Source organism: Bos mutus, chromosome 19 (genome assembly GCF_027580195.1).
Source record: "Bos mutus isolate GX-2022 chromosome 19, NWIPB_WYAK_1.1, whole genome shotgun sequence".
NCBI classification, from domain to species: Eukaryota; Metazoa; Chordata; class Mammalia; order Artiodactyla; family Bovidae; genus Bos; species Bos mutus.
In genome coordinates this window covers 44,392,877-44,419,558 of record NC_091635.1, presented here as the reverse complement: position 1 = coordinate 44,419,558, position 26,682 = coordinate 44,392,877, and the positions used below count along the sequence as shown (strand labels likewise).

General features: G+C 42.8%; 1 protein-coding gene across 2 annotated transcripts in view; it reads right to left on the bottom strand.

Moving 5' to 3' along the window:
- The window catches only part of PSMD11 (proteasome 26S subunit, non-ATPase 11), a 28,819-nt gene extending 5,104 nt beyond the window's left edge, over window positions 1–23,715 (bottom strand). For both annotated transcript variants that reach the window (XM_070390440.1, XM_070390439.1), the window contains exons 1-8: window positions 23,557–23,715; window positions 21,048–21,149; window positions 15,648–15,772; window positions 9,024–9,095; window positions 8,573–8,630; window positions 6,468–6,662; window positions 2,255–2,399; window positions 1,281–1,341 (exon numbers count right to left, since the gene is read on the bottom strand). In XM_070390440.1, coding sequence (XP_070246541.1) covers window positions 1,281–1,341; window positions 2,255–2,399; window positions 6,468–6,662; window positions 8,573–8,630; window positions 9,024–9,095; window positions 15,648–15,772; window positions 21,048–21,149; window positions 23,557–23,647 — 849 coding nt within the window. In that variant the 5' untranslated portion in view covers window positions 23,648–23,715. The remainder of the gene's footprint in view (window positions 1–1,280; window positions 1,342–2,254; window positions 2,400–6,467; window positions 6,663–8,572; window positions 8,631–9,023; window positions 9,096–15,647; window positions 15,773–21,047; window positions 21,150–23,556) is intronic.
- Between the last annotated feature and the right edge of the window lie 2,967 nt (window positions 23,716–26,682).

Here is a 26,682-nt window from a genome sequence, read left to right as displayed (position 1 = left end):
AAAACCCCAGAGTGATGAAGGTATAATTAACGGTTGAGGGGCAACCTCTAATCTGGTTATACAAGACACCTGACCAAGCTAGTAAGTCTGTACTCAGCAAGAAATCTGCAACATTCATCATCTGAGAGGTGGGCCTGACTCCTGCTTGAAAGCTGTCATCAAGGTACAAAGAACAAGAAGGAGCTCCTCTGGTACCAGCCTCTGTACTTAAACAAGGATGGTAGTGTCTTCTACAGCAGACTTTAAAAATGATGCAAAACTCGTCACTAGTAGAGTCTGTTCCAGCATCTGTCCTACAGACTGAAAAACGATGCGAACAGCCTGAAACTCAGAGCTAGATAACCCAAGCTCAAAGTCTGACTTCACCAGTACTAGCTACTTGCCCTTGTGCTCTGGACACTTCACCTCTCTTGGCCCACCTCATTAACTCTAATTCTAGATATGACAGTGAGTCTTTCATTACAGTAATAACCAATATCCTTTTGGTCCAAACGAGGGGCTGATATGAAACTTCTTCTGATGAAAAGTCAATTAGGGCCATTTGTATAGATGGAAGCTATCGTCTGCAGTGGACATTCCGTCAAAGATACAGTGAGATGGCCAATGTTTCTGTAGACACAACTGCACTCAAAACCTAGAAAGATTACTCCTACTTCCTAGTGATAATCAAGCAAAATACAAAGAAGTGATGATGCACACATCTGAGACATCACCTTTACACAGAGCACTCTTACCTGCTCAGGCATAAAAGGCATCTCACACAGGGCTACCAACCACCGAAGGTCTCTTCGTGACCACACCCAAACTCAGGAAATGAGTGGGAAGGTATGGACTTGAGAAGCCCTCAAGTGAGCCATCAATCCTAGTTTCTGCACCAGGTAATCCAACCTCTCTGAAGGACATGTGCACCAGACCTTACCCGGCTCCACTGTCTTAAAGAATATTATTCCATACATTAAATTTTCAAGCCAAGCTCATAGGAGATATACTTTCTGGTTGAAGCCAAATGCAACCTAACCCACTATAAATGCTACAGTTCAATTCTGAGTTAAGTTCCTCAAACCACCTGATACCCACAAGAGCACCAAACACTGACTTTTCGGGCCCAGAACTAACAGTACAGGAATTACACTAAAGGAGCTTGATAAACATAAGCGAGGGAGGGCAGAACGAAAAGCAGAATGGCGACCTGAAGAGCACGATATCAGTGAACACCGTGACTGACCACACACTGCCTCAGAGTGAGCAGAGATCAAAATTGCAGTCAAGGCATCCCCTACCTGCCTCCCTGCATACCGAAGTGCAAGCTTCCCGCTCACCAAAGCCTGGACATCTTCTGGGCTAGAAAAAAAAGACAGACTTGGTCAACTGCTCTAGGATGCTATGTTTCTATGTTTAGGCAAATTTCTTCTTCTGTGAAAAGACTCCACCCACAGAAGTAATCAGCCCCCACCCGTAAATCCATATGCTCCTCACACCACAGGAGCCAGGCTTTCTCCACTCTGGGCTCACTGCTGAAAAGCAGAAAAACTGAACTTAAAGAAGAAAGCCACAGTGGGACTTCTCTGGCAGTCCAATAATTAGGACTTGGAGTCCTAATTTCATTGCTGTGGCCCCAGGTTCAACCCCTGGTTGGGGAAATATCCCACAAGCTGTACAGCGTGGCCAAAAAAAAAAAAAAAAGGCTATGCAAAATGACTTTATAGATCAAATCCCAGTATAACAGATCTTATAAAAACACAAGCTCTGTTTAATCCCAAGATCCAAAAAAGAATCCCAGTCAGTACCTCATGTATTCCCAAAAAAGAAACATGGAAAAATTCTGTGGAATTCTTTATAAAACATGGAGACATCGAGCCCCACACTTGCCGCTGTCACCCTTTTTCAAGCCTTTCCCTAACCTCTCCTCTAACCCCCATTCCGGGAGGCCTAGTGGCTGGTGCTGGTCTATACGCCATTTCCTGGCCCTCTGCCCAGTGCTCAGCAACTCTCTGGACAGAACTGCACGCTGAGGAGAACATTCCGAGGGGCTGGGAAGGATATTTCTCAAATCTGTCTCCTCAGTTCTAAAAGACTAGGAAGGAAGAGTGCTCTAGATTAGCTTTGATCCTCCCACTCCACCTTAGGCACCCCACAAGGTGGCAGCCACTGCTTCTGTAACTGGCCAATCTCCCTGCCCAAGCTATCCTGACATGGCAGAAAATCTTAGACCAAGGACCTGAGAGCTCATACCCCCAAGTTAACGTGCACCTACGTGTTGAGCATGATTTTGCACAGCAACATGTACTTCAGAGATGTGATGGCCTTGGGGCTATCGATGGAATCGTAACCCTCAAAAGCCTCATAGAAATATGAGTATGCAGTTTTCCAATCCTTCTCCTCTGCTGCATGGATGATACCTGGACATTGAAAAGAAAAGGGTAAGAACCATATGAAGTAACAAAACCATAAAATATCACAGCTGGGAAGGGCCTCAAAAATCTATCCCAACCTCATCTACTTATTGATGTGGTCAGGGAAGAATAAAAGACCTGCCCAAAGTCACTGCCATCTAGTGGCAAAGCTGAGATTAGAGCCCAGGTCTTTGAACTCCCAATTCAATCATCTACCAATATTAATCCCAAACGAGTTAGAGACCCAACTAAAGGGGATCCTAAAAGCCACATATGGTCCTCATGCGTCTCGTCACCACAGCAGTCCCACTATCATTTGGAACCACTAGACAAGGCCGTGCTCACTCTCCATGACACTATCTTCACAAGTCAGAAAGGCGACCCAAACATCTCTCCCTGCTCTGCCCAAATTACTGGCTTTAATAACATCAACCATTTCTTTCTGATAACTTTTCTAAGCTTGACATTTTTAAGCAGCTTTCATGAGATGGGAAAAAAAAAAACCCAACCTCTTATATAGTCTCATTCCAGATACTGGTCATTTACAATTTTATAGATATACTTTTGCTGTGATGCAGTCAATACATGAATTTCACATAATGCCAAATTCATGAACTTAACTGTACACACTTAAGCAGTATTTCTTTAGGGTAATATCCTACATACTTTATCTAACCAATTCTCTGCTGTTTAGAAGCCGAGTTGCTCCCAATAAGCCTAACTTTGATTGAATCTGCAATTATTACCAACCTATGCTATCACTTGGGATGACATGAAAAATAGTACTTTCTAGCTTGAAAGGCATCTAAGCCTAAGATTCTCTATATCAGTTCTAACCCTGCCTCAGCCCCATCCATGTGTCCACCTCAGGACTTCCCAATTTTTTCACAGCAAGGTACAGAAGAAAGTACTCAGTATTCTGGAGTAAAAGGATGAAAATGCTCATACATGACCCCAGGGGATCCATGTTTCAGACCTACCTGTCATATGCCTGTGTGCCTGGCACACCAGTTGGGAACTTCTACTTGATAACCACTACTGAGTGGTATGTGCCATACCCAGGGCTTTTACTTTACCCAGAAAGCCTCCCGTTCAGCAGCCACAGGAATCAGACCCTTATACTTAACTACAGAGGCCTGGGGACTTCCCTGGTGGCTCAGACAGTAAAGAATCTGCTTGCAATGAGGGAGACCAAGGTTCGATCCCTTGATTGGGAAGATCCCGTGGAGGAGGGCATGGCAACCCTCTCCAGTATTCTTGCCTGGAGAATCCCCATGGACAGAGGAGCCTGGCTAGAAACAGTCCATGGGGTTGCAAACAGATACGACTGAGCAACTAAGCACACAGAGGCCTGAAGAAAACCCACCCTCCTCTGTAGCCAAGGAGACTTCCTCAAAAATATCCAACAAACTATTATTAACACTGCCAAATTCAATGAGACAAATGCCCATTTTTCCTTTCCTCCCCGTCTAAAGCTAGAATAGACCAGACGAAAAATAAGACTGGTATTAAAAAAAAAAAAGTAAAATAAGGCCCAAGAACTGGTATACTGCATTCTCAAACACATTAGCAAACGTAGACCACATGAGGACTATAACCATCGCAACTGGCGTAGGACATTAAAAAAAAAACAAAAACAAAAAAACACTAGCCTGTTACTCATTCAACACCAATATTAACAAGGGCCCACCATATGCCAAGCACTGATATAGCTATTATAAAGGAAATAAAAATATGAATAAGGTGCTGAAGCAGCTCACAGTCTCACAGCAGTCATCAAAACAGACAGAAGGAGATTAGTATCGTAATACACACCAAAGAATATACAATTCACAAGGAAGTCCAAAGTGAAGAAGGCACTCATGAGGGTTTATAAAGGAAACATGCAAGCTGGATCTAGAAGGATGCACAGGACTTTGTCAAGGGGACAAGACGGAAAGGGGAATTCCAAGCAGAGAATATACAAGAGCAGGAACACAGGAAGTCATTTGGTGACTAGGACTGAAACCATAGATAAGCGTGAAAAGAGTGCCTTCCTTTAGAATGCACAGTTAAAGAGCATAATGCAGAGTCACTGGATTTACACGATCAGATTTGTGTTTCCAAAAAAATGAGACCAGTAAGCAAGACGGATTGGGAAGTGACAGGGACGTTTAGGGCAGTGAAAAGACCATGCCAGTGGTCCATTGGCATTCATGAGAGCAGTGACTGCAGAGACGGAAAAGAACAGGCAGGTGTGGAGAGAGACTCAACCTCATCTGGTGACTGACTGCATATGAAGGGTGAAGAAGAGGAAGGGAATCCAAATCACTCCAAAGAGAACAGCCTGAACACCTGAGTCAGTAATTATACCACTAATGAAAATAGGAAATGTAGAATAGAATAGTTTGAGGGGAAGAGTTAAATAATAATTTTGGTTTTTGATGTGCTGAGATTCAGATCTACAGAACATTTAGGTATGGAATTCAGGACAGAGAAGCTACCAGAAATCTAGATGAGGAGACCATCTGTGTGTTACGTAGTAACTAAAGCCACGGGAGAGTATGAGATGAGACAGGAAAAAGGGAGACCAGGAAGAGAAAAGAACTAAGAAAACAACACTGAGGAACACACCCACACTTGAGAGACAACAGGGGGAAGAGTGCCTGAGGACAATGACTCAAGGAGGAGACCCGAGAAGACACTGCTGTCAAAGAAGGCTGGACTGCTCAACAGTGTCCAACCTCCAAGAAAGTCAGAGATTACAGGGGAGTAACTGTCTTGAAACGAATCAAAAGACACCAAAGTAACGATACTCTTCCAGCTTTTCCAATAAGCTTGACAGAAAAGGAGAACACAGCAATTTTAAAAGGACAGAGGACTGTGATTTTTCAGCTGGGGTAGTTCAAAGACTGAGAGGAAGATCCAAGTGGAGACAAAAAACTGGACTTGGAAAACTGAAAACTTTTATAAAGGCAGGTAGAAGGATCACACTTGATAACAGGTAAAAACAGTGATACAAATTCTAGGGAGGAAAGAGAAATAAAGGAAGCACACATAAAAATGGCCTCATCTGCTCTGAGAAATATGATGCAAGGTCATCTCCTGACCATGAAAAAAGAACATGATGAAGAGCAGTGGCTTAAAGAAAGTGCCAATTTTGGTCAAAACAAGGTCCTGTGAGAAGAGCTTACATTCATCAGCTCATTTACTCCTCACCACCATCCTGTAAGGAGGTACAATTATCATCACCATTTTTCAGATGAACTAAAGATAAATTAAGTAACTTGCCCAATCACACAGCTAGAAATTCGCAAAACTAAAATTTCAACCTAGAAAAGCCATTTTCTAGAGCTTCTGCTGGTCACCTGAATGACAAAACATGCCAAATGACATTTATAATACCTGAGAGGCAAGCATGGCAGCTGTTATCTCCCTCTTACAGTTTTATATGGAAACAAAGATTGCAAAGAGGTAACATCAGGGCTTAAACTAGTCCTCTGCCTCCAATCCCAACACCCTCCAACAATGGTAATAAATCATAACTAATAAAAGCTGCTGACTGCAAGTATCCTCCTGCCACTCCATGGCCTCCCAGCCCAGTTCCCACACTTAAGAAGGCAATTCACTACACTCTCCTGTAGGGGTGGGGGTTGGGGGTGGGGTCCTTTCCTCAGCCTTGATATGAGGTCCTTTAGAAAAGCCTAGCATGCTCTACAAAGGTCTCCAACTGTCAAAAGACTTGGGTTAGTCCAGTCCTGGAAAGGAGTGCTACCATCCTGAGTAACTGACAAAGATGGAAGAGAAGGAAGAGCTTTTTAAAACCTAAGTGAGACCTCTCTAGGATGCTGGTGCCAACAATCAGGTTGCCTGTTCAACCACAGATAAGCAGGTTCTTAGTATTATTTAGGCAGTTCATAGCAAGTGAAGAGGAGGCGGGCAGCTAGTTAGAGGGGTAACCTTCCAACTGGTTTCCCTGAGGAAGCCTGAGCCAAAACAGCCAATTTTATTCTTCAGCCCCAACTCCCCATTCCTTCCACCTGTGAGGTAAGATGAGCTTTAAGAAAACATCACATGAGTTTCTAAGGGTGTTACCTGACTGCATATCCAAGGTGGCCTGCAATTTAGGGGGGCAGTAAATGGCATTTGCTGTGGTTCGAGCAGAGGTTAAGGCAGCTCGGGCTTTTGGCAGGTTGCTCAGGGCATGGTAGGTTTTGCTTTCTAAAAGCTGTACTTCCACCAAAAGGGCTTTGTCATCCATCTTTTTCAACTCCCGAAGCAACTGAGAACCTAGAGAAAGAAAATACAGATACCTCTTGTTAGCTATAATCTTAATACTTTAATACCGGACTATTTCCCTCTCTCACCCTTATAAGAACACTCAGGATAAAGAAACCTGCCTGAACTCAAAACGAGGTTATCTATTCACAAGATTTACATTTTCTGCTAAGGTGTTGTCTTCCAAAAGAGAAACACAGATCTCTTTGAAAGCTTTCTGCATACAAAAGACATTACAGCCAACAATGTGATGAGCTTACTCCTAAGATTCAAATAAAGTGGGAATCCCCACCCAGAAAACGCTGAAATTACTTATCCAGTTCAGACAGGCACTTGATCGCACTCTATTCCTATCCAATAATCCTGAAACTGCATAAGAAATATGAGGCACTAGGGTTGGTGGGGAAAGCAAAGAGATTAGGATATACTAACGTTCTGCAAACACCCCTTCTTCCCCAGGCTCAACATCATTAATTTAGTCATTAAGGAAATATAAATCAAAACCAATATGAGATACTACTCCACACGCACTAAGATGGCTAAAGTTAAAAACACAGACAATATCAACAAGTGTTGGTGAGGATGTGGAGAAACTGGAACTCTCCTCATACACTGCTGGTGAGAATGTACAATGGTGTGGCCACTTTAAAAAGCAGTTTGGCTGTTCCTCAAAAGCTAAAGAGAGTCACTATATGCCAGGAATTCTACTCCTGGGTATATACCCGAAAGAAAACCATGTCCACATAAAACCTATTTATAGCAGCATTCATAATAGCCAAAAAGTGGAAACAATCTCAGTGTCCATCAACCTGATGAAGGGATAATATGATACAATGGAGTATTACTTAGCAATAAAAAGGAATGAAGCATTGCCATATGCTACAACATGGATGAACACTGAGAACATGCTGGAGAAAGAAGCCACTCACAAAGGCCACACACTGTGTGGCTCCATTATGTGCAGTGTCCAGAACAGGCAAGTCTACAGAGGCAAAACTAGTTAGTGATTGCCTTGGGATGATGGGCACACAGAGGATGAATTGGGGGTTAACAGGAAGTGACAGCTGATGGATACAAGATTACTTTCTAGAGTGATGAAAATGTTCTGAAATCAGACAGTGGTGACAATTGTACTTTGTGAACAGACTAAAAATCACTGGCTGTACACTTTTAAAGGGTGCATTTTATGGTCTGTGAATTATATCTCTATTAAAGCAGTTTTGTTTTTTTTAATGCTACTTGTTAGAACCATATGAAAATAGCACTTCTGCAGGATAAGAATTACATACTGGCAATTTTTCAACTTAATAGATCATGAAAGTCATGTCCTTCCACCTGGAGAAAATAGTCCAGCTATATCCATTAATTTTTTAAAAAGCAGCAGGCAAAGATTTTAGGGTGCTTAGCAGCAGCAGCAGCAAAGGCCAAAAGAAGCCTTTAGCTGGCCCACTTTAGGTTTCCTGTATGTATTTACATCCAGTTAACTTTTTGATCTTTAAAACTGATTTTAATGATAATTATAAACAGATATAGTAAATGTAACGGTCAATAAATACTTGCAGTTTCACCCTTTTGTTTTCTAATGTTGATAGTTTCTTAGAACTTCTAAATGCCATTTTCCCATGACAGATTCAGTAATTATAAGCCACTTTAAATCTTCTAAGATATAGGCAGAATATAAATTATTAATACATAACTAATAAGAGTACCCAGGTTCAGAATACATTCATTTAGCCAGCTAAGATGGAGAAGGAAATGGCAACCTGCTCCAGTATTCTTGCCTGGAAAATTCCATGGACAGACGAGCCTGGTGGGCTACAGTCCATGGGGTCGCAAAGAATCGGATATGACTGAGCACGCACGCACACACACATACACAGAGCCAGCTAAGACACTTCACTAGCTTCCACCAGCTTACTTACCCAAATGCAATGCTTCCTGGTACCTCTTGGTATCAAAGTACAAAGACACCAGTCTTGCCTAGGAAAGAGAAAAGGCATTGACTGATGGAAAGGGGAGAAAAAAAGCCAAAGAAAGAAATCAAAGATTGACAGTCACAGAACTGTTACTGCTGAATATTCAAGTCCTGATGATAGCATCAAATTCAGCCTAAAAAAATCATCTAGCCCATGATATTATCTCCTATTATAGCCAATGACTAAACCATGCTGCTGCTTACTTTTCTGAGCCAAGCAGCAGGTCTGTATCAAAGCTTCAACCAGAGCAATTCTCATGAGCAGGTCTACTACCCATCATTTTGGGTGCACAGAATACAAAGCTGCTGAAAATACTTTTGATCAGGATGGTGTTATTTATAATCACAGTCTGTCAAACGTCTAGAGACCTGAGATCAACACCAACACAGGCACATACCTCCAAAGCTTGGCGTAAGAAAGTTCTCTTCTCTGATTTGGCCCATTCGATGCACTCTAAACACAACTCGACCTGCAACAGGGAGAGACAGTATATGCAACATTATGTCCTCACATTCTTCCCACAAGCCTTGCTCGGGAGAACAGCTGTCATTTCCTCCTTATGCATTACTATCCATGTTTACTGTCTCAGGAGCATGCCTTGATCATAGTATCTCAAGATGTATGCTGCTGCTGCTGCTAAGCTGCTTCAGTCATGTCCGACTCTGTGCGACCCCATAGACAGCAGCCCACCAGGTTCCCCCATCCCTGGGATTCTCCAGGCAAGAATACTGGAGTGGGTTGCCATTTCCTTCCCCAATGCATGAAAGTGAAAAGTGAAAGTGAAGTCGCTCAGTCGTGTCTGACTCTTTGCAACCCCATGGACTGCAGCCTACCAGGCTCCTCCGCCCATGGGATTTTCCAGGCAAGAGTACTGGAGTGGGGTGCCATTGCCTTCTCCGCTCAATATGTATAGCATACTGGAAAATCAACTTGGCTTTTTACACACAGAGTATATTTGTGCTTAGACTGTTCCTTTGGAAAAGAGCTTTGTCTTCAAGATTCCTCATCTACCTTCTCAGGAGGGACCCAGACTACATATGCAGTCCTGGAATGTAGAGTTAGTTCTATAATGGCTGAGACATTTTTAAAGCAGAAATTTTTCCCTGAATAGTAACAATAATGTGTTCATATGACTATATCAGTCATAAAGGGGAGAAATTCTCAGTCTAGGCACAAGTGTCTTACTCTTCCAACGGTTGCTTTTAAGATTCAAAAGGCCCAGCTGACTCTTCCCTTCCAGAGTTTACAAAGCGCAAGTAACAATTCTCATCACAGTACAGCAAACTTAGCTTGTATGAAAGTGAGTAAAAAGAAATTAAAATTAGCCTAACACTTAAAGGGGCTTTTTAAACTTTCTATAAAAGAACTCTGAACTCCCAGTTCTACCTGCTACCCAAGCAGTAATGTCCCATGCAAAGTAACTATCTTAAGTGTTCTAGGCCAGGTGGTCTACATGCCATCAGGTATCCTTGCCACAGGAGTTCTGACAAGTACGTATTAAGTGCTGCAGATCATCTATCACTTCTGTTACTGCAAGTTTATATTAAGATTCACAATCAGAGCATAAGATAAAAAGAAACTAGCTTTCCAGAAAACTAACTGGTAAAATAAAGCTCAGTAGATAAGTGAAAGCCTTTACATGGTATTTGGAAGATTCATCAGCAAGTCAATGAAAACTTTATAACTCACCGGAGGGGGCCCCCTAGTGGCTACTCAATCCCCAGCTCTAAACTCAACCACCCTCATGAATTCTACAAAACCTGAAATAAAAGCAGGCCAATCACAATTTCAGTTTTGAGTTATGTTCTAAAAGACCAAAATCAAAGTAAGATTTCTGTTCATACATGAATGGAACTGAAAATATTTTGCTGAATATTTTTAGCAACAAGAATAAAAGTCTTTAGTCCTCCGTGTTTTGGGGGACTAAGAAACGCTTACCAACAGTTTTACCCAGCAAGTTTAACAATGCTGAAATGAATGCCTAGGCTCCTGATTCAGTAGTCTGGAATAAAAGGTTGGCCTCTCTGATGTATACCCCTAGTTAAGAAACACTGAGTTCTACCCTAGCATCTTACCTGTCCCCATTTCCCTGACAGTCCAGATGTTAAGTGACCCACCAAAGGTCATGATCAGCCACTGGGACCAGAACTTGACCCAACCTTAACTCACACTTAATAAATTCAGGTCAATAGAGACATTTTTCCTACAGTAGAGAATTTTTACATGAACAATCACTTTTCAATTACAGGGTACATGATTTGCAATATCTAGAATTATAATTGGTGAAACCAGCACATCAGTTCTCAGAAAAAAAATTTAAAGGCCACTCACTGCCCTTTTGTTTGAGAGGCTTTGTGCTTTGTTAATGCTAACAATGACAGATAAAGGGGATAGATAATAATACACAAGAAGTCCATGCTTCTGGAGGAAGCCTTTACTTGAGTACAAAAGCTTAAAACAGTCAAATTAGATACTAATGTTTTTAAGCTTTAAATAAATAACACTAAACCATTTTTATATGCTTTTATTCACTAAATTCCTAAGGGGAAAAAAAGTTAACTACCGTTTTAAGTGTGAAATTCTCTGGCACGAACTCCCCTTTTCCATTAAAATAATTATTTAATTCAACAGGATTTTTTGATGTAAGCTTTCTTAAAACGTGCTACTGTGCTTCAGTTGGATAGACTATACCAAAAAATGGCCTCCCAAAGAACTGCCTAGACATACCTGGAAGGTAAAATCAATTCTGGAATTTGAGCTCACTCTTTGGTTAAGGATCTGGTTCAGTCTTCTTTCTCCCCTCTTCACCCTAAATCTCTACTCCCCTTCTCCTTGCCAACCATCCCAATCCTCAGTCACCCACCCCACCCATACAGCCTCACATCCTAGGCAACTGACCAGAACCTAACCTGAATCACATCAGCTTCTGGAACACAGCAAGCTGAAGACCATGCTATAGCTCTATCTGACTTATGGTGAGTCACCAAATACAAAAAGGCAAGGAAAATCCCCTCCCCATACTCTTCCTGTTAAACTCCCCAACACTTCTAGATGTCTTCAGTTTAGTCGCTCAGTTGTGTCTGACTCTTTGCGACCCCATGAATCACAGCACACCAGGCCTCCCTGTCCATCACGAACTCCCAGAGTTTACCCAAACTTAGAGTCAGTGATGCCATCCAGCCATCTCATCCTCTGTTGTCCCCTTCTCCTCCTGCCCCCAATCCCTCCCAGCATCAGGGTCTTTTCCACTGAGTCAACTCTTCGCATGAGGTGGCCAAAGTATTGGAGTCTCAGCTTTAGTATCAGTCCTGCCAGTGAACACCCAGGACTGATCTCCTTTAGGATGGACTGGTTGGATCTCCTTACAGTCCAAGGGACTTGCAAGAGTCTTCTCCAACACCACAGTTCAAAAGCATCAATTCTTCGGTGCTCAGCCTTCTTCACAGTCCAACTCTCACATCCATACATGACCACTAGAAAAACCATAGCCTTGACTAGACGGACCTTTGTTGGCAAAGTAGTATCTCTGCTTTTTACTATGCTATCTAGGTTGGTCATAACTTTCCTTCCAAGGAGTAAGCATCTTTTAATTCCATGGCTTACAAATGTCCTAAAACTTCGTACTTTGCCCCAGGCCTCAACACTTCAATGAGAGTGATCTACCTATGCCTTGCTCCTCTATCCTTTCCCAATACTCAATCGAAGAATTTTAAAAGAACCTAGAATTTTCCACCCTCCCAAGTCAGAGGTCTTGAGTCACGTAGACAAATGCAGCAACAATACCCCATGGTTGTATCTCAAGTCAATAAAGTTAAGTCTTAATTCAACAAAATATCTCCTGAGCATCTACCATGGAGAAGGCATGATCGATACATTCCTTCGACAAATACTAGTTAGGTAGCTTCTTTGGGCCAAACTAAGTGTGGAGGTTACAGCAGTGAATAGGACACAGTAATTATCCTCATGAAATTTATCTTCTAAGTAGCAAATGAATGTTAATAAGCAAAATAAACATGAAGAAAGCAGAAAGAGGGTTTTAGATATTTTAGATATTTTAGATACGGTGATAAAGGAAGGTCTCTGAGGAAACGAGATGGAAACAAAGACTTGAAATGATGTGAAGAAGAAAAAAGGCTGTGTTAAGATCAGGCTAAGAGTGAGACTGCCAGGTCAGTACAGTGGTTAAGATTTCATGCTTCCACTGCAAGGGGCACAGGTTAGATCCCTGGTCAGGGAACTAAGATCTCGCAAGCCATACAACATGGCCAAAAAAAAAATTAGATGTATAAAAATGCCCCAAAGTTAGAACAGTTTAAAGCCAGTGTTACAGCTGTAAATAATGTGAAAGAAAGAACAGTATGGCAGGTGAGGCCAGAGGTAGCCGTGGTCAAGGAATAGCCATGAGTTAGGAATGAGAAAGGTGCTGTGACACCACAAGGCACGCAGGTTGCATCTGAATGAGACTGTATCACAGGAAAGGAGATAGGGCAAACGTCAGCGTCCATCGTAAAGACAATCGTCAGAGATGTAACACGTGCAAACACAGCGGGCATCACTGTGGAGTTTAGATCATAGGAATGTCAGCAAGCAAAGATCTCAGAGCAGAGGGCACTGGACACGGAACCACAGAAGGGAAAGGTACATCATGAAGAGTGTACAGGCCTCGCTCCACAGACAGTCAAGTGCCCAACAGGCCAGGCACGTGTGGTACACTTCATAGAGTACCAGGAGGTCAGACTGTCCTGCTAAGCTGTACTGTAGAGGAACATAAAATACGAACTCTGCAAGCAATCGAGAGCCACTGAAGGCTCAAGTTCAGGGATGCACAGAGAGGAATAAGATGTTCAGAGGGTTACGGGGTAGGATATCTCTCAAAATGGTGGTACGAGACTTTTGCATTAGTCTAAGAAATAATTAGAACTCACTGTATGTGAACAATACCTCCAAAAAATAAAAAGAAGAAATAATTAGAACCCAATTAGATGGTAGTTGTACACAGAGAACAAATACAAAAAGGGTGGAGAATAAAGATTGGAGAAAGTTGCATTGACAGAATTTAATAAATGGTTGGATGTTGATGTTGCTATGTTGACTTTGAGGTGCAGACAGAACCATCTGGATGGTTCACAATTTATTCCAAACCAAGCAAATAATCTGTAATCCACAAAAATTACTGAAAGACCTGCTAAGTGGAGTAAGACTCTGGCTGGTTGATAAAAAGCTAAACTACTAATCAATAAAAACAAACAAACAAAAAAGATCAACAGGTCTTACTTAGCACTAATACGACATTGACAACAAAAAGACACAATATGTAAGAGTGTTCCCTTTCACCCTAGGATAAGGAAGAAAAGCCTCTAGTTGACAAGAAAATAATGTACAATGAAGAATAACAATGTACACACACAGTTAAAAGGAGGGCCTAACCAGACATGGAGCCACAAGACAAAGGCCAGTGAATCCCACAAGCCAATTACAGGAGAGCACCAAATTATGATTTGGATAATTTGGATACAGGAGGAGAACCGACCATCAAACAATTGCAGTTCTAGCCACTGAGCCAGCGCAGTTACAGGAAGAGACAAATTCCAAGAGCTCAGTCAAAGCAGCAGCTTGGATAATTAATTTTTTCTGCCTAAAATGTTCCAAGTAACATTTATTAGTCTGTTTCAAGCTAACATTTACTGGTCAGCTCATTCTAAGGCATCCTAATTCAAACAAAAAATGTGGCATCACTTTTTCATGAGCACAAATGCAATTTTCTTTTAAAAGTCAGGGTTACAAAAGAGTAACACCTGTTTAAAACACCACCTTTTCTTTTAAATTGTTCATAAAAATAATTCTAATGCTTTGGTTCAAAAGGCAGCCATCTACATATCTATTTTTGATCTATTATCATGAAACACGGTTCTGCGAAAAACAAATGAACTTGAGGACTTCTCTACAAATAAATTTTCTACAATGAAGTTAGTTTATGGTGTTTAAACTAGGCTTCAAAGAATCATTAAAGAAAGAAACCAGATTTTACAAACGACATGAATTCAAAGTAAGATCTGTCACGCGCTAGGTTTCTGAAGTTCCCCATTGTTTATTCAATATGCCACTAAGCCCCTTCATATCTTTTACACCCACAGGGGCCATGGCAAATAATGAGACATATAACTACCTACCAATGCCTACCCCTGCCTTTATACCACTTGACATTTTATTTATTTGTTCATTATCTGCCTTCCTCATTAAAATATAATCCTCATGAGAGCAGTAACTGTACACTGTTACAAATGAATCCCTAACACCTGTAACAGTGCCTAACACAGCACACATTCAATGACTGCTGAGGAATACAGAAAAGACAACAACTATATTCTTCCTACAAACAGATTCAAGCAACCACCGTACACCCTGCTTCAATCTACCACTTTTTACAGAATGAGTTTTAACTTTGGTAGCATCTCCTTCTCCGGAATTGCAAACGATAATTCTTTGAAAAGAACTGGAAGAGGCTCAGTGATTCCAAAGAGGCACTCTTCAGTACAGCTCAGGGTCTAGTCTGAACTCGTAGAGGACACGGACAGGTATACCAGTCACTTCAGGACACACGAGACAGACAGATGGATGCTCACTCAATAAAGGCATAAATGCATACAAGACACACCAAGAAGGGATGCCACGAGACTTAATTAGCGCTCACTAGGAGCTCTGTGACACAGAGGTACCACAGACACAGAAAACATTACAAAGGTGTGGCAATACAATACCTCAAAGACAAGAATCAGTTTGTGACCCTGATGTAATGAGGATTCCAGGGACCACTGACAATCTCCACTTACAAAGCAAAGCATGGAACAGACCCAAAGTATCAAATGCCCTGCAACAAAGAGAAACTGACGTGCTAAGTCCTGCGCTGTCCTCCCAGCCGTCCCTTACACATTACCACCACAGTGCAGGCAGGCACTTCCTTCACTGAAACAAGACTTTGCTCCAAACAAGACTCTTCTCTTTCGTCCTTCAAGTAGCTTACCTCCTGTCCTGTGGCTGCTTCCATATCAAGAAACAGATCAAGAAGAGATCGGACCAGACGAGCGGCTTTAGCCTTGCTGATGGAATTCAAGAAGGGTCGCACATACTTCAGGAGTCCTCCAAGCTCTGTGGAAGGCAATTGTGACAGGAAAAAGTACCCATCAATATTAGGGACAAAATACCCATTAAAAGATGACCCAAGATAATAAAATCAGTACTTATGTCTGGAAGCAGTCAAAAGGAAACTTAATAGGAATTTAAAGCATTCTCAGCAGGTAACAGAGTAGCAAAAAAGTTAACAGCTTACACCAAATCTGTATTCCATTCCCCACTTGGCCACTGGATTACTGTGAGGATCCTGGGAAATGCTCGAGGCTCTCTATCTCATGAGTACAGCAAAGTACTCACACTCTCAGAAAGCAGTATTCTAGAACAGGAAACATGCCATGCCTCAACCACCTTGGACAAAATCACTTCCCCACAATCAACAAATTTATCAGGTTATAGAGTTAAAAGAAAATTTTTTTTCTAATTTCCAAGACTGTCTAAGTTGGAAATCTCAACAGAGGTTCCTTTTTTCCTCCCTTCCTAAAGTTATGCCCAGTTTAGTCTTTTACAATGTAATTTGCATGGCACTCTTCTAAATCAGTTTTTCACATGAAAGTTAGGGTGTCTGTCCCTTAAAGTTGTACTGTTGTCCCTTTTAAAGTTGTCCCTTTTAAAATTCCTCATTCATCTATAAAACCTAAGTCAAACTATGACAAAAACTATGACAAAAAACGTGACCACGACTGAGGCTTCTTCCCCTCTTGTGTGAGAAAAGTGGGTGGCACAGTAATTCTAAGGGGGCACCTTTAGAAACAAGAGGGAAAATGAGACAATATTTCAACTGACCAACTAAGGAAGAACTCCTGGAATGTAGGTTAAAATTACTTTAGTGTCACTGCCTCAAATTGTAGACTCATCCTCCTGAGAATTCGAATTCAGGGCAAGCAAACCTCTCCCTCCAGAGAATGCTAATTAGGGGTCTTGAAATCCTCATCTGCCAGCACAGTCACAGAAACCACGGTGCCGTGTCAGGTATAAAAGGAACTCTATACAGAGCGGGAAAGTTCACCCTTCCCTCCATTCTCCGGTCCTGACTTGGGACTCCCACCGCCTCAGACTCTCCCCCACTCTATCACTCCATTCACCCGCGCCTGCAGCCAGGCCTCGCTCGTGCTGCACCACCACCTGGAATCCACCCCCGTCACCCTGACCTACGTAGAGCTTAGATGCCCTTTCAGGTCGGCTAAAGTCCGACTGAGTCTTCCGTGCCAATGCCAGGCTACACCTGTTCCTCTCCCTCAAATTCCTTGTGCACGTATGCAAACTTCAATTATATAATCATAGCTTTTTAAAAGTAGTCGAGTGCAACGTCCCTTCTGCTACAGCGTTTCCTATTATCCTGGAAGAATTCTGAACAATCTCTAGTGACAGAAATATTCAGAAAGCAGATGATTCCAATCTTGGTCAAACTCAATTGTTCTTTTCTGAAACGTAAGTCTATAGCCTCTTTCCACATGGCTTCAAATATGTGAAGATAACTATCACTTGTATCTCCTTGGGCACAGCAACCCACTCCAGTATTCTTGCCTGAAGAATGCTATGGACGGAGGAGCTTGGTGGGCTACAGTCCATAGCGTCGCAAAGAGTCGGACATGACTGAAGCAACTTAGCACACATGCATGCGTCTCCCTAAATTTCCCTTTCTCCAAGCTAGATAGCTTTAGCTATTTCAACTGTTCCTCCAACACCCTGGTTTCTACATTCCTTGTCATCTTAGTTGCCCTCCTCCAAATAAATTCTGGTTTGCAAACATACCACCTGTGGCACCCAGAACTGAAAACAATGTTCCACGTAGGGTCAGACCAGTAGAGTTATGGCTCAGTTCTCCTGATCAGACATGTAACACAAGAAAGCATGTTTTGCTTTTGCTAACAGCACTCTTTTTCGGACTGAGTCCATAACGTCTTTGTGCAGACAGGTTCCTCTGTTCTGATAAACAGTTTGAGTCTATAACTTTTTCCTTTCTACACAATTTAGTCTTGCTGGCTTTGGCAACAACCCTGAATCCTAAATCTGTTCTCTACTGTACTGAATCATCCACAGAAATAAGCACACCTTCTGCTATGGCTTTAGCCATATGCCAGATGCTGTCCAGAAGAGCAAGTACAGATCCCTATGGCTTGATGCTAGAGACTTCCCTCCAGGTCAACAATCGATCCATTTGCCATGCCAAACGTTCAAAAACTCTGCTTACATCAGATACGTTGTTTATATCATTATTCCTAACCAGGGGTTAACAAACTTTTTTTGTGAAGAGCCAGATAGTAAATATTTTCAACTTTGTGGGTTATACAGTCTCAGCAGTAGCTACTCAACTCAGCCACTGTAGTGCAAAAGCAGTCACGGGTAATATGTAAACACATGGGCATGGCTATGTTCCAATAAAACTTTATTTACAAAAACAGCTGGCAAGCCATTGTCCCCAGAGCCCTGCAAATCTGATCCGATAAGGCTAACCAAAGAGAACTAGGGTGAGTTTGGAATAATTTTTTCTTAACAAACCCACTGCTTTATGTGATTAAAACCTAATCAAATAATCTGTCCCAGAACTTTACCGATGATTACCAGCTTATAATGTCTAGGATTTGTTCTTTTCATTATCTTTTTGCAAAGTGGAATAATGTTTGCCCCTCCTCATTTTCCTTACACCTCTCCATCCTCCATGATTTTTCTCAGAATCACAGTGGCTCTATAAACATATCTGCTACAACCATTCTTTTGATATTAAAAGACAGAAATTGTCAGAGCCTAGAAACTTGAACTTATTGAAAAAGAGAATCTGCTCTCTCTTCTCTCACCTACCTTGGCTTTAATTCTCTCTTTCTGGTGTTATTTCTATCTTTTTCTTAATCATTTTCCTTCCTGGAAAAGGCAGAAGTGAAACATGAGCTAAGGATCTGCCTTTCTCTCTAGCACTTGCTAGCACAACAGTATCTTTTCCAAGTTATTCTTTTTGCTCTAACAGAAAAACAAATGACGTCTTAGTTGCCAAAAGACTCAGTTCATTTTTCAGTTTAGTCTATTACTGTTTCTTATTCATTCTTGATTATATTCCCTGTTTCTTTGCATTTTCACACATAATGATTTTTTAAATTCTGACAGAATCATATTCACTTCTTCATTCTTTACTTACTGAAGTTATTTGCAAATGTATGACCAGAACTTCCTTTACAGAACCTCACAGAACTCAGCACACTCCTTTAAAGAGTCTCAGGCTATGGAATCTGCAGGTCCCGAGCCGAGACATCACATCTAATAATGAAGACCACAATTTTCAATCACAAGCATACATCAGACAGTCTTATTCACTAATTCCCAAGTTGTCTACTGTCCAGCAGGGACCCTACCTATTTGAGCAGACTACTCAACGCAATTCTAGCCATATATGAAATACATAACAAAACAAAATTAAAAATTAACAGAACAGACAGATGTTCTGTTCTCTGGAACCCCAAATTCAAAGGAAAGAACACAAACTGATCAATTATTAATAGCAAAGATGGGTAAATGAATGTAGGCCCCAAACTTCCTTAACATACTCCTCAAAGTCTTTCTTAGAAAACAATGATAAGTAACCTGGAAACGTTCTGAAAGTTATTATGATTCACCTGTTAAAGAGTCCAGTAGGTTTCCCTGTACACTTCTAAACTTCTCAGGTATGGATCACAGGGAGTGGGGGGCAATGAACAAGCGGGGAGTAGAGCAGGAAACAGTAATTTCAAGCAAAACAGTAACATTTTCAGACAAGTTTTCTGAAACAATGACTATACTACATGCTGTTTTTAATTATCCATTCTACTTGAAAAAGTAGACATCTGAATGGTTCAACAACAGAAAAATTATTTCAGGGAATTCCCTGGTGATTGTGCTCTCACTGCCAAGGGTCCAGGTTCAATCCCTGGTCAGGGAACTAAGATTTCAGAAGACGTGCAGCACAGCCAAAAAAATAATAATAATTTCAATATTTCATGTGGACTAATCATTAAAACTGTTTTGCAACATTAACTGACAGGCAAAAGGAATCCATATACATGGTAAATAGAAGTCATCATACAATGAAAAAAACACACCTACCACTGATAACTCATAAGTGAATAACTATGGAAAGTAATAGCCTTTATAACTCAAGGTCATGAGCTTAGTAGAACTACATGGATTCAAATCCTATTTCTCCCGTACTAACTGGGTGCCTGTAAAAGTAAGATATCTAACTTTTCTGTGCTCAGTTTCCTCAAGTATAAATGGGTAATAGTATCTACCTTATCAAGTTGTTTCAAGGGTTCAGTAAGCTAAATCCCACTTGGGCTTAAGGTAGTTCACAGTAGGCACTTAAAAACAGTTTTCCTTTTTAATGATATTTTAAATAAGATGCAAGATCCATATAAATACATCCTTCCAATTTCATACAACTTTACTCAACTTTCTACTGATTAAGTCTAATAATCAGTTGTCACCCTTAATTGGGAAAGATCTTTGTTCTCAAGTTCAACAAGTTTTGCTAATGCATACCTATCATCCTCTTGGATAACAACATAATTTGGAGGAAAGTAACCCACAAGATGAACTATGTTCAATCCATTCTAATGAGATAAGCTCTAAAATCACTTTAAAGTTAACTAAAATCATCCATGTTAAGTTTAAGCAGGCTACTCTGATTCTATTGCCACTTCACTGGCCAAAGGCCTTCCTGGCCAACAGGGCTCTCTCAGTCCAGGACACACCCATCATCAGAATATCACTTGGAGCCTGGAAAGTCAATGGTTCCATTACAACTAGACTGAGCAACAACAGGTACAAAGTCCTAGGTACCAGTGGAGAAATCTTGGGAAGGTTCTCTCCATTTAATGTCTTCTATGTGTATCAGGAAAAAAGGACAGCAAATCACTTCCTTGGATACAAAATCCCTGGTCATTTTGAAAGCAGGGGCCTAGGTACTCTCCACCTTAAGTACATCAGAACAGATCCATGAAAGCACCGAAGACTGCTACTGCCCACATGTAAGGGAGTGCAGTGAAAATCCAAAGCAGAAACAAACCACAGGTTACTGTATCCCAACAGAAACAGGATTCTTCCTTCACCTGCAGAACAAAAGTCATCCATGAAAGAACAGAGTTTAAAGGCCTCTTAACTTCCTGACAGAAAACTAAAGCTCAACAAGTGGACAATAAAATGGAACTTCATTACCAATAAACTGTGTGGATACAGTCCTATATTCCCTCACTCCAACCAAAAAAGTGAAACTTCACGCAGCATCTCAGGTAAGAAGAGAAAGCAATCCATTTGGAGCACTTACCTGCAGCTTGTCCAGTCTTGGCCAGGAGAGACCCCAGTTCCAGGATGCTCTGCTCCTTGACCTGCACTGCCTCCTCGTCATTCTCCTGAATGTCACGCTTCACTGGGAGAGGAAAATGCAAACCCTCTTAAAATTCTGACAAAAAATGAAGACTAAGGGAAATTTCACCCTCACAAGACCAAATACAAACTCAAACAGTTAGCAAAACACAAATGCTAGAGAGCTTTAAAAGAAAAAACTTTAAACAAGAAACAGTAAATTGATCATGCAGTACATGTCCCATGTATCTATCTCATCAGAATAGACTCCTCTTTGGAATTTAAATGTGCCTTTTCAGTCTACCACTTAGAATTTCCCTCACCCACATACACTGGCGATTTCTGTTGCTGTCACTCGGCTAATGCAAAATTTAAACAAAACAAGTTCTTTATGCTTGTGGAGGAACACCCCATGCCAGGCGCTGTTAAAATATTAAACATACCTGTCTGCATATTTACCTGCTACAAACTAAAACCAAATGACCAAGTTACTGATAACTATAAAGTCAAAAGCCTTTCAATAAACTTTAGGCCTGTGGAGAACCTCAGCTGACTGATGTGTTAGGGATAAACAGGTCTACAAAGCCATTCAGGAAAAACAATCCTGTCACAGCTCCAGTGTGGTCCTTAGGAGGGAAGCTAGTTTAAGGTATTTAGGAACTGCTTAAATAACTGTGCTAACAGTCCCTCTTCCAACTGTTAGTAACTATTCTACCACTTGAACACTGGCCAGCCTCTTCAAGCTTGTAGTGATAAGTTTAGTAATCATCACTAGCTATCACTTCTCTTACAAAGCATCATGACTTGACAAAAACCAAAATTCTGATACTCCATGATGGAGTCTGGAAAAAGTAAGGCTGTCAACCATCATGACTCAAGCTTACTCTAACAAAGAAGCTTTCAGTGAACTCTCTCCTAATACAGTGGGCAAGCAAGAAATACTCTGATTATAATGTTTACCATAACGCCCACTTTATAAAAGACAATATAATAGGCACTACACACAAAATATAAAACCCATGCTTCTCACATTAGTTGTAAATACTAGTGTGTATCCACAGGATAAAAATACACATAAAAAAAATTGAGATAACTCTAGTTCTGCAACTGTAACTGACTTAAGTCAAGATCAGAACTTCAAACTGAAATACAGCCTTCATTTACCAACATCATCCATTCACTGATGCATCTTAACCTCCATTTCTTCCCTTTTTCTAGTAGCCCCAAAGATAAAGACATCAAGATCCTGTCACTGTCCTTTCTTCATGAAAGTCAGGAGTACCAAAATTCAACGGACTGATGAGTCAACTGAAAAGTCAATAGCCTGGAGGTCCCACATACACGTGCATTCTCGAACTACTTGTTGATTCAATCCGAATCTTCTCCAGCTACATTAGAAACATCACTACTGCCTGGGTAGTGAAGACCTAGCCCTATCTGAACCCTTGATGGATGAATATTTAAAAGCCCTCTGTATCATCATAAATTTATTTCTGTTCACACCTGAATCCCAGTTAGAAAACTGTCGGAAGCGACCGGCTCGGGCTCCCACGTCAGTTCCCCCACTTGCATGCAAGGTGTGAGACAATCATACCACAGTGCTAAGACGTTTTTCTTTCATTTTTTCTGGCAAAGGGCAGCCGGCAGGTTGCAAAGAGTTCGCGGAACTCCGCGGCTGACAACTAACTCTCTGAACTCTCTTCCAAACCTCTCCGGGAAAGTCTAGGACGATTAGTCACCTCCTCGGGCCGGGCGGTCCCACCCCAACATCTGGTTCTCACACCCTACACGGGGGGGTAAAGGAACCTCTCGGCCACCTCCCCAAACCAAATGCCAACCTGAGGTGTGTGCCCCCTCGGTGTCTCAAAACATACTCAGGAAGAGCCCCTGCAAGTGGAGCTTTCCGCCGTGGGCTGGCAGAAGTAGCAGCTCCAGCGTCCGGAGGAAAGGAAACTCCAAGAGAAGAAGAGCGAGCGCTCGCGCTCCCACCCGAGCAGGCTGGGCTGACAACAAGGGCGGGAAATGCCTGTCCAGAGCGGGTTTCTCAGGCCCTCAACTGGAGGTTCTCAGACCAGCTCATGACAAAGCCCGCCTGCCGGCCGGCACCGCTCCCGGTCCCGGGCCAGCCCGCACCGGCCAGAGCGGGAGACAAGGCTGGGGAGCGACGGGGCTCCGGCTCGGCCCACTCTCCCTCCGCGCGCCGAGCCCACCGTGAGTCAGCAGCCGGCGAGTGGACGCCGGGCTTGCCTCGGGGCTTCGTACCGGGGTGGGGACCCCGGGGCTCCAGGGAGCTCCGAGCGGCCTCGGGCCCCCGGCCCGGCCCCCACACACACACACACACACACACACACACACACACACAGTGAGTCAGCAGCACCGGTGCCGGCTAGCCCGGCCCCGCTCCGCCGCCGCCGACCGACACAGGCCGAGCTGGACCAGAGGGGACAGAGAGGGCGCGCGGCGACCTTTACCGATGGAGTGGAGGATGTCGATGGAGGCCTCCCGGTCGGTGCTGAGTAGAGACTGGGCTCTCTGGAACTCCACCACCGCCGCCGCCGCCATCTTACCGCTCTCACACCGTCCCCGGCCGCGGCCGCCGACGCCGGAAACACACGCCCGGAAGGCCCGCCCTCGTCCCCGCCCTCCTCCACTCCAGGAGCACGAAGGGAGCTGTAGTCTCTGCGCGGGGGCCGCGGAGGAGGGCCGAACGGTGAGGATGAGAGCCGGGGAGCTTGCCGCCCACCAACGAGGCTCTCCGGCACCGCCTAGCGGCTACCCACGAACAAACGAGGCGGTGCCTAACCATTGGGAGCCCGAGACTAGTCCCCAGCCACCCACAAGAGGCCTCTAAAACCCTGAGTCCCTCGCTTGCTCTTGAGAGAAGTGTTTGAGCACCCGCTTGGGTATTCAGTGAAAGCTGTTTGGCTTTCTTTGTAGCTTCCACATTCAGCCATTCATTCAGGGCAATAAACAATCTCATAAAGTGCTCACTGTGTGGCTGACAAAGAATCAGTTCAGTTCAGTCGCTCAGTCGTGTCCGACTCTCTGCGACCCCATGAATCGCAGCACGCCAGGCCTCCCTGTCCATCACCAACTCCCGGAGTTCACTCAAACTCATAGCACTATTCAAATGCTTTCAAGTGTCTGGCAACACGTGGGAGGGACACACACACACACACACACACACACACACACACACACACACACACACACTTTTCAGGCTAGAATCCTACAGAATCCTAGCCAGCCTGTGACTAAATGCACCAGTGTTGTAGAAAACTGATGTTAGAAAGTGAAATATCATCTTTGCCCCATTCATTCAGTTAATCCCTCTTGGGGGGTCACATAGAAGTCTAACAGCTCCTTCAACTCCCTAGCTCAATAAAGAAAAAATGGATTTTTTCCCCAATGTCTCTAGTGCCTTCAACTAATATTACACACATCCAAAAAGCTGTCAAATAGAAGAAAAAAAAGACATTCTTTGTGCCCACTGAGAGTTGAGTTTAAAGGAAGTACTAAAAAGGAATACCGACAGTTCAGCATGAAGATCTTTCTGTGGGTGAAGACAATCCAAAAATGCAATAGCCTGGGGCCTTGCATTGCCCTGGTTAGGGCCCTGCGCTTCCACTGCAGGGCGCACAGGTTTGATCCCTGGTCAGGAGCCTAAGATCCTGCGTGCTGCTCTGGAGTGGCCAAAAAGAAAAAGTAACATGCTGCCTCCTAAAGGAACCTATTAATATAAAGGGAACCAACATTGACTCACCTGTGTCTGGGTTGCTGTGCTGTGCTGTGCTTAGTCACTCAGTTGTGTCAGGATCCCATAGACTGTAGCCTGCCAGGCTTCTCTGTCCATCAGATTTCCCAGACAAGAATACTGGAGTGGGTTGCCATTTCCTTCTCCAAGGGAACCTGAGCCAGGAATCAAACCAGGGTCTCCTGCATTGCAATCAGATTCTTTACCAGCCGAGCTACCAGGGAAGACCCCTGTCTGAGTTAGGCAATTTATATGTCTATTTCCTTTTATCTTACCAACAATGTTCTGTGAAGAAGATATTATTTAAATCTCCTTTATAGATAAAGGTTTTAAATGATTTGGTGAAACTCACATGGTAATTGACAGCCTTGAGATCTGAGAGTTAGGGAATGGGTTCCTAGTTCCTGGATATGTTCAAATGATTGTAAACAGGATTCATGATATTGATTGGGGAATTGGATAAAATGGCTTCTAAATGTCTCCTAAAACTGAGCCTTTCTTTGCTCAAAAAAGGTATTCCTCCCTTCTCAATTTGGTACCCAATTAATATTGTACCAGAATGTTAATGGGCTATAAATTCCAAAGCTCAGAACAAAAGCCACATGTCTCCCCACCTTCTAAAGAAGAGTTACCAGTTATATCCCCAAAGATGCAGCCTTCATCCACTTCCAGCCTACAGCAGGATGCATAAAAATTCAAAAGGAATTCATTAGAAGAAATCATAGAAGGGACTTCACTAGTGGTCCAGTGGTTACAATTCTGTGCTTCTACTGCAGTGGCGCAGGTTCAATTCCTGACTGGGGAAATAAGAGCCCACATGCTGTGCAGTGCTGCCAAAAAAATTAAAAAGAAAGAAAGAAATCAAAGAAGAGGATAAAGTGCTTACCTCACTACAAAGAGGAGCGTACTACAAATGACAAGGGGTGTCTGCCAAACCTTTCTCCCAGGCTGGTATGTCTTGCTGACCACAGGAACTTTTAAGCTCCTCTCTGCACAACCACTGTCATGAAAGCTGGAGGTGAACCTGATATGTTTCTCCAGGAGTCTGGGGCCTTCATACGCATTCATGAGGACAGTTACCCACTTTTGGCCTGCAGAATTCCAGATCAGAGAAACAGGCTAACACGCCCCACAATGGGACAAGGAGAAAGAGCCTCTGCTTCCTGTGCTTGCAGGGGCCAAGTGCAAAGGTAGATTTCACAGGGCCATCTTGAAAGAACCTACTCAGCAGGGCCATCTGAGTGAGGAGACTTATCATAAAAGGCTGGAAGGATGGACTTCAGGAAGCAGTCAATGAATGGGGATTGTGAGGTCCACCAGGGGAGCCACTCAAGAACCCACAGATCCTGTCAACAAGAGAGAATCAGCACCTATACTTTCAATCCAGTAACCATCATAGCACTCTGTTTATTTTCTACCTAGGACTTAACACAGTCTGAGATTTTATTATTTCACCTATTTAAGCTCATCTCCCTCCACAGAGTTTCAGAAACCTTGTCAATCTTGTCCAGTTATACTCCCAATTCCTATGTGCACACAGAAACCACCCAATACATATTTGCTGGATGACGAGACAAGTGCTAGAATTTGTCCTGCCACAACCTTCTGCCCTCAATGTCTGTGCCCTACACTATGGGATTATTCACTTGAGCCAATCTGACTGCTATCACAGATTAACCAGTGACCTCGGGCATACAGGGGCTGGCCTGAAATGATGAGCTGGACCAGTCCAATTCCTCCCTGAGGAATTGGAAAATTGAGACACTGAGCCAGTTAGCCAAGGGAACAGAAACCGAACTCTGTCACTTGGAGCAAACTAGAGCCAAGTTGGGACAGAGACAAC